The 16,782-nt window shown below is 41.0% G+C and overlaps 1 protein-coding gene across 3 annotated transcripts in view; it reads left to right on the top strand.

Moving 5' to 3' along the window:
• Positions 1-14,710, top strand: part of LOC139584322 (anoctamin-1-like) — a 102,510-nt gene extending 87,800 nt beyond the window's left edge. For all 3 annotated transcript variants that reach the window (XM_071416017.1, XM_071416016.1, XM_071416018.1), the window contains 5 exons: positions 7,533-7,685; positions 9,136-9,188; positions 11,659-11,834; positions 12,636-12,741; positions 13,071-14,710. In XM_071416017.1, the coding sequence (XP_071272118.1) occupies positions 7,533-7,685; positions 9,136-9,188; positions 11,659-11,834; positions 12,636-12,741; positions 13,071-13,322 (740 nt within the window). In that variant the 3' untranslated portion in view covers positions 13,323-14,710. The remainder of the gene's footprint in view (positions 1-7,532; positions 7,686-9,135; positions 9,189-11,658; positions 11,835-12,635; positions 12,742-13,070) is intronic.
• The last annotated feature ends 2,072 nt before the right edge of the window (positions 14,711-16,782 follow it).

The following is a 16,782-nucleotide window of genomic DNA, read 5'->3' as shown; positions in this document are numbered from 1 at the left end:
CCACTGTTGTGATACCATGTAACTACACATGACAACATCTGAGTTTTGTTAGCACAAGTCGGTCCACCTTCGTTCAAAGACACGTGTCATAACAGATGTCTGTCGTTTCGTTTCGAGGTCAACAGAGTATTATGGTTGTGTCCCGATTCTCCACCCATCTCCAAAAAGAGTGTGTACTTGGACTTGCGCACTAACCCTCATGGATTTCATAATTAGACGGGTTACTCACGCATATCTGCTTGTCCGGGACAAGAAAGAAAATGGTCCGACAAGAAGAATATAGATTTGCGTTGTCCGGATGGTCAAGTAAAGAAAATCACACAAAAATCACAATATCAAACAATTAGTCTGATCACAATTAGATCCGAGTGGCCCCTGGATGTGATGTGTTGCTGTTCCGTATTGCATTGACAGGCAGGGCGGTCTTTCAATCCTCCCCGGTTGCGAGATACGCTATTGACATCAAAGAGCAGCCCCGTGTGTAGCCGCATGTGCACATTTGCTGATATTACTGGCTAATCATTGAGTTATTTGCACAGTTATAGCACATTTTTGGTCAGCAAATAGGCTTTGTACTGTCATGAAAACCCTGGAAAATGCACGCTGTGCGCATCAGCTGCATGTGTGCCAGAGGAGCGAGAGGGAGACATGACAGCAGGTAGGCCTATAAAATAATAACAACAGACTAACTAGATAGCCGATTCAAACCACATTGTGTACCCTGACTAGTTATCTCGCTAGTTAACTATTTAGCTATTATCATGTCTTAATGTAATTGTCATGTCCGATGTCCTAAAAACGTTCCACTGACACACAGTTGATGAATGGGTGCGTTATTAATAAACCAAAGCTTACTCCAGTGTAAAGTTGTCTCTCCAGCGCAGTAAATCAGACACTGTTAGAAAGCTGGGATTCCCCTCTATTCAACATTGGTCGTGTCAGTCTGAAATATATTCTTATAATAGCCTAATTGAGAAATATCCCCCATGCTGTCAATAGATCTCCCCTGAAACCTGAATATATTGCAAGGTTATAGACATGTCTTAGTTAGTTACCTTTTGCTTTGAAGTAGCCTACTTTAGCCCTGATTCATTGAAAAATACAATTATTTTATTAAGGCATAAAAAGTATTTGGTTGTAATTGTAACATTTCTATATTTTAAAGTCTGTGAAGAGTGGCTAGCCATCTGCCAAGAGAGCCTTCAAGAGGCAGTGTTGTATTTTGAGAAAGGCTTGAATATGCAAAGAAACAAATAGGCAGAGAGTAGAGTACATGTTTTGACTGATTCTCTGTAGTAACAGGGCTAATAATGATAATAATTACTTTAATTTAGTGTTTTCTTGCATCATACAATTTATAGCTAATTCACCTTTTTGGCCCATAGTATTAAATCACTTCTTTTTTTGTGACTTGAGCTTTCGGACAAGTAAAAAATCTGTCCCAGTGGCTAAAAAAGTTTGTGTCAAGCCTTGCCTCTTGCACACTACCTTACACACAGCCTTTGTCAACAGAAAGTGGCAAAGCAGAAGATGTAGAATCAATAAGGACTGTGGTCCCCACTGAATAAACTCAGGGATCATTTCTGTTGGCCAGAGAACCAATGAGATGCTGTAATGAACAAAACAAACCGCCTTGTACATGTTGTTATGGAGATCTTAACGATTTTTACACGATTTAATCTGAACAGCGTATCACTTACCTTAAAACCCCCCATACCATTTAATTACTTCCCTTACAAAAAACACATGAAATCGCATTTTCACATGAGAAATAATAGTTTTCAAATGTAGAGCTGAAATGTCCACAAAACAAAATAGACAAGTGAGGTCAGTTGTTCACATATGAAACCATACAGTATGTTCACATGTATTCAATATAGAGTTCACGTGTTAATTAACACTACCTTTTCACATGTGAGGAGAATAACATGTTTTCACCACACATGTGAATTTCAGATTCACATGTGGAATTTGTAGTTTCAAATGTGAAAATTTTATTTGCCTTTCCACATGTGCAAACCTAACTCTCACATGTGGAATTTGTAGTTTCACATGTGAAAATTTTATTTACCTTTCCACATGTGCAAACCTAACTCTCACATGTGGAATTGCCTTTTCACATGTGGAAAAACTCAGATGTTGTCATGTGTAGTTACATGGTATCACAACTGTGGTGAACCAGCTTTACATGTTTCCACCTTTAAGGTTATATAATATCTCAAAGCATCACAGTGATATTTTCTGACCACTAGTACATGGTACAATTCAACATGAAACTTGAATCTAAGTGCGGGGAACAAGGAAGCACATGTATGAAATTTAGCATCCCCATGTTTTATTTAACTTAAGATTATATTTTCACGCTCTCAAACGTAGTTTTGTGTAGTTTCATGTTATCACATTACCTTACATTACCACATAAGATCATGTGATCCGACTGACGTGAACCTCTGTCGTGAGAGAATTCTTATAAGCTTTCACGTTGGTTGAGTAACTAGAATCAATCAATTGAGTCAAACAAGAAAAGCTTTTTAGACTGTCACTCTACTGTTTTTTGGCTCCAGCTTCAAACCTACAGATGTGAATAGATAGATTGAAGGATTAGATAGAGATGGATTTAAATGAGTATTGACTTTAATCTTGATGAAATCTCAGGTTGCTGGCTTTAGCAAATGTCAGAGGTAGAAGTCATTAATGGATGTGTGCGAGCCGAAGGCCATTTTCCTCAGCTAGCTAATTAGAACCCATGTCTTTTGATGACCTAGTAGAAGATATTAATGATTCCTGAAATATTTAACAGGGTATTGAATAGCGTTTCAAAGGCTGTATGGGGGAAAAAATACTTTTGGGGGGTAAGAACTCCAGTTTTTAGACGATGATCATTTAGTTGGGTTTATTACTATTGTGAAGCAACATTGAGTAGAATGTAGCTTACTGCCATTTCGGTCTTGGACAGTTTCATGCTGTTGAAGGGTAAAACTTCTGGCGAGCTTCATGTGATTCATGTGCTCAGCACATACTTTTTATGGAGGGAAACAAAATGTAAAGCAGAACCATATCAAATGAAACACACCGCGTGTACAAAACATTAATATTAATATCCTAATATTGAGTTGCACCCCCTTTTGCGCTCAGAACAGCCTCAATTCATCATGGCATGGACTCTACAAGTTGTTGCTTTCCACAGGGATGCTGGCCCATGTTGACTCCAATGCTTCCTACAGTTGTGTCAAGTTGGCTTGGTGTCCTTTGGGTGGTGGACCATTCTTTATACACACGGGAAACTGTTGAGCGTGAAAAACCCAGCAGCGTTGCAGTTCTTGACACACTCACACCGGTGCACCTGGCACCTACTACCATACCCCATTCAAAGGTACTTTGAAGGTACTTTTTTGTCTTGACCATTCACCCTCTGAATGGCACAAATGCACAATCCATGTCTCAATTGTCTCAAGGTTTAAAAATACGTATTTAGTTAACCTGTCTTCTCCCGTTCGTCTACACTGATTGAAGTGGATTTAACAATTGACATTATCAAGGGATCAAAGCTTTCGCCTGGATTCACCTGGTCAGTCTATGTCATGGAAAGAGCAGGTGTTCCTAATGTTTTGTCCACGCAGTGTACATCCTCCCTGTGTAGGAGTTGGCCAGAAATCATTTTGGAATTATTCCGGGAATCCATTCCTCTTTTTTACTTGAAATGCACCCTAAGCCAAGCACAATGAGAAGGGGATGTAGCTAATTGAATGAATGACTTCCTTCCTCCATACCAAACCTACACCCTGGGCCTTCTTCATTACAGACAGCAGTGTTTTTACTCAGCAGATCTTCCTGTTGGCACACACCTCTGCCAGATTCTCCATCAGGCTCTATTTACTTTGACTTGCTGTTTGGTCCATGGCCCACATCTCTCTTTTCCTGCCTTCTTCTTCTTCTTCTTCTTCTTCATTTTCTTCTTCTTCTCTCTCTCTATCTCTCTCTCCCTACATCCACCTATCTCTGGAGCTGGCATTGGCAAGCATATACCTCAACTCAAGTGAAAAGAGCATCAGTGTTTGCATCTATTACATCAGGAGACGTATACACTATTAGTACTTAGGTTAGCATATATTTGCAGTGTAAGATGGCTATTAAGATAGCTCTAAAGAAAGACGTTGTTTGTTCTCTGTCTGAACTTTGTACTCTTGAGAAAGTCTTAAACAACTGAAGAGTCCAGTCGCAGCGCTTGTAATGTACTTCACTTTCTCAAGAGGCAGTGTCTCTCAGTTAATGCCTGGTAAGTAGGCCTATTCTCAGGACACAGGGAGTTTTAGGCTTAACTTAATTGTTCATGGCATCGCAAAGATACTGTAGGCTAATTTCACCCTACCGCATTATGGTATCATGGATATTATGATATCATTAAAGAAATGTTCTTATGTTCCCAACGGACTATTAGTCCAAACCTTCACCAGTCACACCCAAGATCTACATATTTATTATAGCAGTTGTACATTTTTCACAGAATCCTGCACCTTGTAGTGGGGTTGGATTTCCCCTCGAGGGGCTTTTGAAGAGCACCTGCTTCTCGAACACAACTGAGCAATGTGTGTGTGTCTGTGTGTTTGTGGGGGTGCGTGGATGTGTTTGTGTGTGTAGAGAGAGAGAGAGAGAGAGAGATACAGAAAGAAACAAATAGACAGAGAGAGAGAGAGAGAGAGAGAGAGAGAGAGAGAGAGAGAGAGAGAGAGAGAGAGAGAGAGAGAGAGAGAGAGAGAGAGAGAGAGAGAGAGAGAGAGAGAGAGAGAGAGAGAGAGAGAGAGAGAGAGAGAGAGAGAGAGAGAGAGAGAGAGAGCAGTGAAAATACTACAATTAGCAAAAGAGCCAGCATGTTTGAATGGAGAACTGAAGTCCCCTACTGTAGCTGCGTTGTGTAGATCAGAGAGTAGTAAGGGTACTATGGGGGTTGTTGGGAGGGGGTGCATTAGAGAGTACTGGGGTTGTGAGGAGGGAGTGACATTAGAGAGTACTGGGGAGTGACATTAGAGAGTACTGGGGAGTGACATTAGAGAGTACTGGGGTTGTGGGGAGGGAGTGACATTAGAGAATACTGGGGTTGTGGGGAGGGAGTGACATTAGAGAGTACTGGGGTTGTGGGGAGGGAGTGACATTAGAGAATACTGGGGTTGTGGGGAGGGAGTGACATTAGAGAGTACTGGGGTTCTGGGGAGGGAGTGACATTAGAGAGTACTGGGGTTGTGGGGAGGGAGTGACATTAGAGAGTACTGGGGTTGTGGGGAGGGAGTGACAGAGAGTACTGGGGTTGTGGGGAGGGAGTGACATTAGAGAGAGTACTGGGGGGTGACATTATATAGTACTGGGGTTGTGGGGAGGGAGTGACAGAGAGTACTGGGGTTGTGGGGAGGGAGTGACATTAGAGAGTACTGGAGTTGTGGGGAGGGAGTGACAGAGAATACTGGGGTTGTGGGGAGGGAGTGACATTATAGAGTACTGGGGAGTGACAGAGAGTACTGGGGAGTGACAGAGAGTACTGGGGTTGTGGGGAGTGAGTGACATTAGAGAGTACTGGAGTTGTGGGGAGGGAGTGACAGAGAGTACTGGGGTTGTGGGGAGGGAGTGACATTATAGAGTACTGGGGAGTGACAGAGAGTACTGGGGTTGTGGGGAGGGAGTGACATTCTGGGCTTGGTCATGCCCTGGCACCATGCCAGTAGAGATTACAGCCTGTGTTTCTGCCTGGCCCCTCCTTTGTCCCTGTCTGCCCCCTGCCGCCCCACTCCCTCCCTCCCTCACAGACTCCCTCGTTGTCCCTTTGCCCCCTGTATAGGCATCTGCATACTAGGTTCGGTTCGCTCCTAGCAGAACTCGGCTAGGCGACGTGGGCGTCTGTGCCTCGCATACTCCTTTAAAAGGTTGTTGCTTGAAAAACAAGACAAAAGTGGCAATAGTACTGTTTGTCCATCTTGAGACGCCGTAGCCACTTCCTCAGAATAGTCATAATTAATCTAAGAAATCTGTCATTCATTTTGATATTTTGATTAGGAACTCTTTGTCACGCAATTTTACATCTAATTTTACAACTATCGTAAGCCGTCAAGTGGAAAAATGTGCATGAAAACGAGTCGTCTCTCATTGAATGACAACACTTCATTGAAGAATCCCTACTGCTGACCCATCACCGACGAAGGGCCGTAGACTTTTGCTACCGAACTTCGTCTTACATCAAGAAACGTGCACGAACATGTGCATGAACAGCTGAAAAACCCTTGCATGAAAACCAAAACGAACCATAACGTCACAAAATTTTGTCATAATATATGCACAAACTGTTTAGACTGGGAAGCATAGCCTTAGAAGCCTTAGGCCCCCTCCCTTTGTCCGTCCCTCAGTCTCTTCCCCTTCGTAACCACCCCTGACTTGTCCCTGCCCCTCACCCTCTCCACCTAGCCCCCTCTCTTGTCCTCTCTTATCCCTCAGTCTCCTCTCCCTACAAGACACCTAAAGAGCTCCCTTCTGTTCTCTCTAGTTTGATCCACTGCCACTCAATTGCCTTAATTATCAACTGCATCAATACATTTATGATGTTGATTTAAATAACTTAAAAGTCAAAGTTGTTATCTAACAAATATACAGTACCGGTCAAACATTTTAGAACACCTACTCATTCAAGGGGTTTTCTTTATTTTACTATTTTCTACATTGTTGAATAATAGTGAAGACATCAAATCTATGAAATAACACATATGGAATCATGTAGTAACCAAAAAAGTGTTTTACAAATCAAAATATATTTTATATTTGAGATTCTTCAAATAGCCACCCTTTGCCTTGATGACAGCTTTGCACACTCTTGGCATTCTCTCAACCAGCTTCATGAGGAATGCTTTTCCAACAGTCTTGAAGGAGTTCCCACATAATGCTGAGCACTTGTTGGCTGCTTTTCCTTCACTCTGTGGTCCGACTCATCCCAAACAATCTCAATTTGGTTGAGGTTGGGTGATTGTGGAGGCCAGGTCATCTGATGCAGCACTCCATCACTCTCCTTCTTGGTCAAATAGGCCTTACACAGCCTGCAGGTGTGTTGGGTCATTGTATACAGTGTATATATATATAAATATATATATATTTTTAATACATTTACAAGGGTCATTCAATGGTTTCTTGTTATCCTAAATGTGATGAGCACATTGGCATGTTTTAGAGCCAGTTACAGTATGTGAGGTTCAGATGATCTCTCCTGATTGATTTGTTAGGTCTTGTCAAGTGATCAGGGCCTGCATTCATAAAGCATCTTAGAATAGGATTGCTGATCTAGGATCAGGTTGCACCTGTCCATTTAATCGTGTTCATTATGATCTAAAAGGCTAAACTGATCCTATATCAGTACTCCTACTATGAGAGACCCTTTGTGAATACAGCAGGCCCTGGTGAATGGACAGATCAGGCTGAAAGACATACTGTATCCCTATGTGTATACAGTGTGATGTACATGTGAAGCTGATGGATGTCTCTCTATCTCTGTGTCCTTGCAGTAATCCAGTTTGGGTTTGTGACCCTGTTCGTGGCATCGTTCCCGCTGGCCCCACTTTTCGCACTCCTTAACAACATCATCGAGATACGCCTGGATGCCAAGAAGTTTGTGGCCGAGCTCAGGAGGCCGGTCGCTGCAAGGGCAAAAGACATTGGTGGGTTCAAAGTTCAGCCTCTGACTGTTCACTCTTTAAGCACACAGGTTATTTTTTTATTAGACTGTGGTTTAAATTGATTCCTTTCACAATAATAAACCTAATATTGAATTCAGTCCAATACAAGTTATTTACAGAGAGAAAAAAACATGATGGTTATTTCTGAGTTCTTCCTGACCATGTGACCAGCTGACCAGATGACCAGGAAGTCACTTTTGCTTAAGATATTTTATCTCATCAAGATGAACCTGTATGTATACACTGAGTATACCAAACATTAGGAACATCTTCCTTCCTAATATTGAGTTGCACCCCCCCACCCCATTTCCCTCAGAACAGCCTCAATTCGTTGGGGGATGGACTCTACAAGGTATCGAAAGTGTTCCACAGGGATGCTGGCCCTTGTTGGCTCCACTGCTTCCAACAGTTGTGTCAAATTGGCTGGATGTGAAAAACACAGGAAACTGCTGAGTGTGAAAAACCCAGCAGTTTTGCAGTTCTTGACACAAACCGGTGCGCCTGGCATCTACTACCATAATTACCCCGTTCAAAGGCACTTAAATATTTTCTCTTGCGCATTCATCCTCTGAATGGCACACATCCATGTCTCAATTGACTCAAGGCTTAAAAATCCTTCTTTAACCTGTCTCATCCCTTTCATCTATAACGATTGAAGTGGATTTAACAAGTGACATCAATAAGGGATCATAGCTTTCACCTGGATTCACCTGGTCAGTCTATGTTATAAAGAGCAGGTGTTCTAAATGTTTTGTACAATCAGTGTATACAGGTTAAATGAAAATGGACTCATGTGGTCAGGTAAAAACTTAGGAATGCAAATGTGATCTAGCTGTTTCTATTCTTTCTACATACAAACCTACAAACGTAACTAGAGGGGGGAATTTGTCCTGCTGATGTATTATGGGAATTGTTATGCTTGTGTTTTTGTACTATTTAGCACTTTTGTGATCTTAAATAAACGTCAGATTGACATAGATCCAGGCATAAAACTCACACCATCCCACAACAGTATTGTAGAGGCATTAACCCCAAGACAATGACTGTAGAGGAAGGGAACAAAAGGGGGGTTCACTACAGTATGTGATTCGCTGCTCTAAGTAATCTATAGATTTGTTATAAGGCTCCAAGTGGCACAGCGGTCTAAGGCACTGCATCTCAATGCTAGAGGCATCACCACAGACACCCTGGTTTGAATTCAGGCTGTATCACAACCGGCCGTGATTGGGAGTCCCACAGGGCAGCGCACAATTGTCATCCGGTTTTGGCCGTTGTAGGCCGTCATTGTAAATAAGAATTTGTTCTTAACTGACTTGCCTAGTTAAATGAAGGTTAAATAAAATAACAAATTATAATCATTAAAATATAAGATTGTAATAACATGGACCATCAAGAGTTCTGACTCATATTTTTCTTTCTTCTCTGATTCCAGGAATATGGTACAACCTTCTCCGAGCTGTGGCTAAAGTGGCCGTCATCATAAATGTAAGTCATTCCGGTAATCCCAGCAAAATATAATGGTGGAAGATGACCAAATTATGAAAAAAAATACACAATTCTCGCACTTTAACATATACTGTTCTGATTTAGATAGGGGAGTCATTGAAATGTTCTGCAGAGGTTTTTTTTTTTTAAATCCATCTTATTCATTCCTCAACCACCTCAACAATAACAAGTCTGCACTTAAAAAAACGAGAACGGTTTTTCATTGAAGCTCAGCCTGGTCCACATTTAAGAGCCGGTCCTTTACTGTGAATATACAGTATGTCAACACTCTTGGAGGGTTGCTTGTAAAACCTCATAATTAGGCTTTTAAATGGTTTCACCTCTAAAACTACTGACCCTCGATGCAGAAAAGACCATACTTGGTCAGAAGGAGAGTTAACGTGGTCATAAATCCTGCAGACTCTCACTTCACTTCCAAAGGGTTCGCCATCGTCATGGTGATGTTGAAGTGAGATCCAGATCTGGGTTATTTATGACAACGGAGGCTTTCGATCAAAATGTAAGGGAGGGAATTCCTCACCTCCATCCTCCACTTATTCAGAGTGTTACCGATGGAACAGGATGTCAATGTCTCTTAACTTTAATGCCTTCTATGTTTATGTGCTGGCAAATCTCTGAACACAGAACGAAATCTCACATGGGCACTGGCCAGCTTCTCGGGTTAGGGTTAGGGCTAACATTTACGTTACCAGTCATATATGCTGACTGACAGATAGTTGCCGATGTACAGTGCCTTGCAAAAGTATTCATCCCCCTTGGCGTTGTTCCTATTTTTTGCATTACAACCTGTAATTTAAATTGATTTTTATTTGGATTTCATGTACTGGACATGCACAAAATAATCCAAATTGGTGGATATGTATTCACACCCTTTGCTATGAAGCCCCTAAATAAGATCTGGTGCAACCAATTACATAATTAGTTAAATAAAGTCCACCTGTGTCCAATCTAAGTGTCACATGATCTGTCACATGATCCCAGAATATATACACCTGTTCTGAAAGGCCCCAGAGTCTGCAACACCACTAAGCAAGGGGCAACACCAAGCAAGCAGCACCATGAAGACCAAGGAGCTCTCCAAACAGGTCAGGGACAAAGTTGTGGAGAAGTACAGATCAGGGTTGGGTTATATAAAAATATCTGAAACTTTGAACATCCCATGGAGCACCATTAAATCCATTATTAAAAAATAGAAAGAATATGGCACCACAACAAACCTGCGAAAACTCACGGACCAGGCAAGGAGGGCATTAATCAGAGAGGCAACAAAGAGACCAAAGAGAACCCTGAAGGAGCTGCAAAGCTCCACAGCGGAGATTGGAGTATCCGTCCATAGGACCACTTTAAGCCGTACACTCCACAGAGCTGGGCTTTACTGAAGTGTGGCCAGAAAAAAAGCCATTGCTTAAAGAAAAAAAGAAGCAAACACGTTTGGTGTTCACCAAAAGGCATGTGGGAGACTTCCCAAACATGTGGAAGAAGGTACTCTGGTCAGATGAGACAAAAAATTAGCTTTTTGGCAATCAAGGCAAATGCTCTGGCGCAAACCCAACACCTCACATCACCCCGAGAACACCATCCCCACAGTGAAGCATGGTGGTGGCAGCATCATGCTCTGGGGATGTTTTTCATCAGCAGGGACTGGGAAACTGGTCAGAATTGAAAGAATGATAGATGGCGCTAAATACAGGGAAATTCTTGAGGGAAACCTGTTTCAGTCTTCCCGAGATTTGAGGCTGGGACGGAGGTTCACCTTCCAGCAGGACAATGACCCTAAGCATACTGCTAAAGCAACACTCGAGTGGTTTAAGGGGAAACATTTAAATGTCTTGGAATGGCTTAGTCAAAGCCCAGACCTCAATCAAATTGAGAATCTGTGGAATGACTTAAAGATTGCTGTACACCAACGGAACCCATCCAACTTGAAGGAGCTGGAGCAGTTTTGTCTTGAAGAATGGGCAAAAATCCCAGTGGCTAGATGTGCCAAGCTTATAGAGACATATCCCACGTGACTTGCAGCTGTAATTGCTGCAAAAGGTGGCTCTACAAAGTATTGAATTTGGGAGAGGGGGTGAATTGTTTTGCACGCTCAAGTTTTGTGTTTTTTTGTCTTATTTCTTGTTTTTTTTCACAAAAAAAAATATTTTGCATCTTCAAAGTGGTAGGCATGTTGTGTTAATCAAATTTTACAAACCCCCCAAAAATCAATTTTAATTCCATGTTGTAAGGCAACAAAATAGGAAAAATGCCAAGGGGGATGAAGTTGACAATTATATTCAACCTACAGTATATATCATTAGGGCGGGTTTCTACCTGGTATTACCATGTGACTTTCGTTAATCGAACAAGATGATCCAATCCCTATCTGTTGACAGGGCATTTGTTAATGTCAGGTGTAAACACATGTCTTCAGGTGCTTTGTCATTGATCACTGTCTGTCTCTCTCCAGGCGTTTGTGATCTCCTTCACGTCAGACTTCATCCCGAGGCTGGTCTACCAGTACATGTACAGCTCAGACGGCTCCATGCACGGCTTCGTCAACCACACCCTGTCCTACTTCAACGTGAGCAACTTCCAGGACGGTAAAGAACCTATGGACCCACAGCATCAGGTGGAGATGTGTAGGTGAGTTTACACACAACACTGACTGACTGTGTGAAGTTTTTATATTATACATGTTTCATTGATTGTTATAAACTGGGTGGCTCAAGCCCTGAATGCTGGTTGGTTGACAGCTCTTGTATATCAGACCGTATACCACGGGTATGACAAAACATTTATTTTTACTGCTATAATTACGTTGATAAGCAGTTTATAATAGCAATAAGGTTAGTGGTATATCGTCAATATACCACGGCTAAGGGCTGTATCCAGGCACTCCACGTTGCGTCGTGCTTAAAAACAGCCCTTAACCTTTGTATATTGGCCATATACCACACCCCTTCAGGTATAATTGCTTAAATATAGAAGAAGCCAATAGCCTGCTGTGGTGCATGATCTGGTTGTATTGGACGAAGCTACCCCTAACCTTAACTGAGGAGCCAGAATACAGCCTCAGCCTCCTCATAGAAAAGACTCTGTGTGTGTGTGTGTGTGTGTGTGTGTGTGTGTGTGTGTGTGTGTGTGTGTGTGTGTGTGTGTGTGTGTGTGTGTGTGTGTGTGTGTGTGTGTGTGTGTGTGTGTGTGTGTGTGTGTGTGTGTGTGTGTGTGTGTGTGTGTGTGTTTCTTATTGCTTAATTGTACATACTGTAAGCAAATAAATAGATGCCTTAATAAGTTACAAAAAAATATAATGTGCAGGAAATATTATAGCCATACTTAAAGTTACTGTGGCGTTTATTTACTGTACCTTTACAGTAAATATTTTGCCATCTGTTGTAATGTTTTCTGGTTTAGTCACTGTAATCAGATGACTCTTGACTCCAGGTATAAAGACTACAGGGAGCCCCCATGGTCCAACACACCCTACGTCATCTCTAAAGAGTTCTGGGCGGTCCTGGCTGCCAGACTGGCCTTCGTCATAGTCTTCCAGGTGAGTGGAGGAGTCCATTTATAGTTTGAAAGACTGCATTTACCGAAAAGGATTGGGGATCTTTATTATGGGCCTGTGTTCCTCCAAGAATGAAAAGCGTTAAACATAAGCAAACAGCTGCAGTTCTATTGTACAGTTAATCTTTCCTGCCAGACTTCAGCTAATTTGCAATATTCTGAGACACTCGTTTGGCTCTGCGAGATACTGTACGTTTACTGTAGACTTTGTTTCCTGCTTGTTCACCATGCTGTCGCTCACTTCCCTGTGTGTTTGTGTTTGTGTGTGTGTGTGTGTGCATGCCTGTTTCCTGCTGTTTCCCTTCCCCGTAGAATGTGGTGATGCTGATGAGTGACATCGTGGACTGGCTGATCCCAGACATCCCTAAAGACATCAGCCTTCAGATCCACAAGGAGAAGATCCTGATGGTGGAGCTGTTCATGAAGGAGGAACAGGGCAAGATGCAGTTCATAGACAGCATGATACCTTGTGGTGGCAAGGAGAAGCGCAACAACCACGCCCCTATAGCCCGCTCGCGCTCCATCCCACACACACACAGTCACACACACGCCAACAACTTCTAGCAGCTACTGTAAGGTGTAGCTTAACTAGCCAGGCAAAGGGTTACTACTGTCTGTATCCTTATCCTTGTCCAGACATTCCATAGAAAGGGAGAGGTGCTCCCTACAAGATGTTGTTGAGGCCCAACGAGGAGAAACAGAAACTGTCCCAGTGCTCAATGCCTATCTGTCAAGCCTCTCAGTGAATAACTAGCTAACTAGCTAACTGCCAACAAGTTAACTAACTGCCAACTAGTGGGGTCATGGGCTTTGAGGTCGCAAATATGCCATTTAGCTAACGCTTTTATCCAAAGCGACTTACAGTAGTGCAAATTATAGCGGACCATGTTCAATGAGAGAGAAAAGTATATATATATTTTTTCCCTTTTGCATAATGCTGTCAAGAAAATGTATTTTGTAACATGCTTTACAGTACTGTATGTCTGGCATACAAGGTATTTGTATGTTTGCCTCTTGTTAAAAGGATGTAGATGATACGTTATCCTTTACTGTTATGTCTCAACCATGTTTATGGAGCAAACAATCACTCTCGGAATACGCTACATGTTTTATTCAATTACAACAGATTTTCTTTCTTTCTTAATGTGCTTTGTTCTCAAAATTTATATTTTTTATTTACATATTTTATTGATTCGATTTTCATCGATTAAACATTTAAAAAGTAATTGGATAATATGAAATGTATTGTGTGTAGAGCAAATAATATAATCTTATTCTTAAATGGGTGACATGTTTTTTACGTCTTTGATACAAAAATCTCAAATGGTATTAGCTACCAAGCTCATTATTAGTTAACAAGCTCACAGTTGAGGGCTGTTTGTGGGCTCCCATGCTACCATAGAGTTAAAGCAGTTATTACATGGACTGTATTATAGCATAAGAGTCAAAAGGCACTGTTTAACAGATACTTCTAAACATAGTAAAATAGTTTGAATGACTTTACTTCAGGACATAAACTCAGCAGTGTTACAAATATCCCCTGTTATAAAATGCACAGTTCAGGCCAGTCTATCCCTGCCATAATACAGACTGATACTCTATGGCTTCTGTGTTGCTTCAAAGCCAGCCAGGATATTATTTTGGAACTTTTAAACTGTACTTAAAACTGTATATTGTTTACACGTACTTCTGTCTACTGGATATACTAAGAAATATAATATTTCTCGTTCTTTACTTGCCGTTCTTCAGAAGACAAGGACACTTTGATCCTTTTATATGTCAAACTAATGTATTCATACAAAAGTGAACATCATTTCATAGCAGCATATTTTACTGTATTGATACCGACTATGTTGTAAATGTTAAGGAGATCTGCCTATTCTTTTTTGATGTGACGTTGAATAAATAATGCATTAAATTGAATGTAAACAATAAATATATGTTGCTGTGGGTATTGAGTGCCTTTGTTTTCTTAGGGAAGGAAGAGCAACATACACGGAACAGGATTGTGGCCTTTGCAGTAACTTAGCATTTTAAAATAGAGTATCCGTATCAAATTCAATGGCATCACTTAGATTTTTACAATCAAATATTATTGTTACCTTCAGTGTTTAGTACAATGAATTGTTGATGTGAAACATGAATTCAACATTGAAGGGCTACAATAGCATTTTGAATTTCAAAAGAACGTTGTACTTTATTTTGATGACATCACCCATAACAGTGTTTACCAAGTCATATAACTTCCTATCCTTACCTTGCAGTGATCTGGAACCTGTGTTATTTGAGATAGGCCAGACCTGACCCAGGACAGGACAGACGGTTTCAACTTCAGGAGATGGAACTAACAGACAAAGCACTTCATGTAAATAAAGGGAAATGTTCCTTCTCTACTTGACAACCCAACATGCTCTCCTTGATAGCACTTATCACATTTTTTAAGACGGGACAAAAGAAGCTGATTTTACTGGAAATCGTGCCTAAAGATTTTTTTTAAATTAACCCTGAAAGTTTTATTTTTACAATGTGAAGACATTCATCTTTTTTATTTAGTCTATATAGATCTGTGTATATAGTTTGAGAGGAAAATACCACATTTCCACTGAAGTAAAACAAACTCATGGAATTCTGGATCTTGCCCAGAAAATGTATTTTTTTCAATCACTAGCGAGGTTTCAATCCAGTCGACAACAGTTTCATAAATTTTTTCAGGGTTCATTCTAAAATCCGCATAAAGACAATGTGTGCATTTTCACACAAGTGGTGTTTCCACCAAACTGACTTGTTGCACATAAAATATACTTTTTCCGCTTACGGTTTGGAATAAATATCTCATGTTCAATGTGTTTCCATCGCATTTACAACTCTATCGATAGTTTTGTCACAAAAACTGTTGCATTACATAGCAAATGTGCCTACTCTGGTCTTCACACGTGCGCTGTAGCCAAACAGCTCACAGATACAGTACAGTTAGGCTCTGCGGGTAGGTTAGTCTACATGATGAGATTACTGCTAAGAGCGGCAGTCAAGCATCTATCATCTTGTCACCAGAATAAGACCCTCGAAATGTATTATTGTTGGAAAGGAGTATCAAGCTCATACCATGTACTTCCACCAAAATCAAATCAAATGTATTTATGAAGCCCTTCTTACATCAGCTGATATCTCAAAGTGCTGTACAGAAACCCAGCCTAAAACCGCAAACAGCAAGCAATGCAGGTGTAGAAGCACGGTGGCTAGGAAAAACTCCCTAGAAAGGCAGGAACCCAGGAAGAAACCTAGAGAGGAACCAGGCTATGAGGGGTGGCCAGTCCTCTTCTGACTGTGCCGGGTGGAGATTATAACAGAACATGGCCAAGATGTTCAAATGTTCATAGATGACCAGTAGGGTCAAATAATAATACCAGCCTGTGAAGTTCATCATAATTAATTTAATCTGTAGCATAATAAACTGCATGGTTTTCCAAGTAATAGTGGGAGGACCACACACCATGTCATCGCATGACTCCAAGTTTTCTTCGATATCATGGTTATTATATAAATATTTAAACCGAAAGGCGTTTCCACCACCATTTCTCGCATAATTAATTTTAGCGACAAAAAAAGATCCCATCGTGTCGAACAAAAAATGATCTGTCTGCATTTATAACATCGTATCTGAAACTTCCTGTTTCCATGACAGCTGTCTTGGTATGACTTTACTCTCATGAAAACTGTGGATGGAAAAGTGGTTATTAATACTATTTTAGCTCCAAAATACTAATGCTCTCAAATGTTTTGCCAAAACCTAATGCTTAGCCTTATGGCATAGTAAAAGTCATCTTTGACTGAAAACAAACTCTGGCTTTTGCTTGTGTATGTGTATCTCAGATTCTTTCAATATTCCTAACCATCATGTGGTATGTTAGTGTGGCTTTTCTATCTTACTATGGTCAAGTGTATGGATGTTACACTACCTGTTCTCAGGTAAGTATTAGCAGTGGTGTAGTGATGTCTGGAAAAGTGGGTATACTCAAGTTTTGCC

This window comes from Salvelinus alpinus, chromosome 9, assembly GCF_045679555.1.
Source record: "Salvelinus alpinus chromosome 9, SLU_Salpinus.1, whole genome shotgun sequence".
NCBI lineage: Eukaryota > Metazoa > Chordata > Actinopteri > Salmoniformes > Salmonidae > Salvelinus > Salvelinus alpinus.
This window is presented reverse-complemented; position numbering and strand designations above follow the sequence as displayed.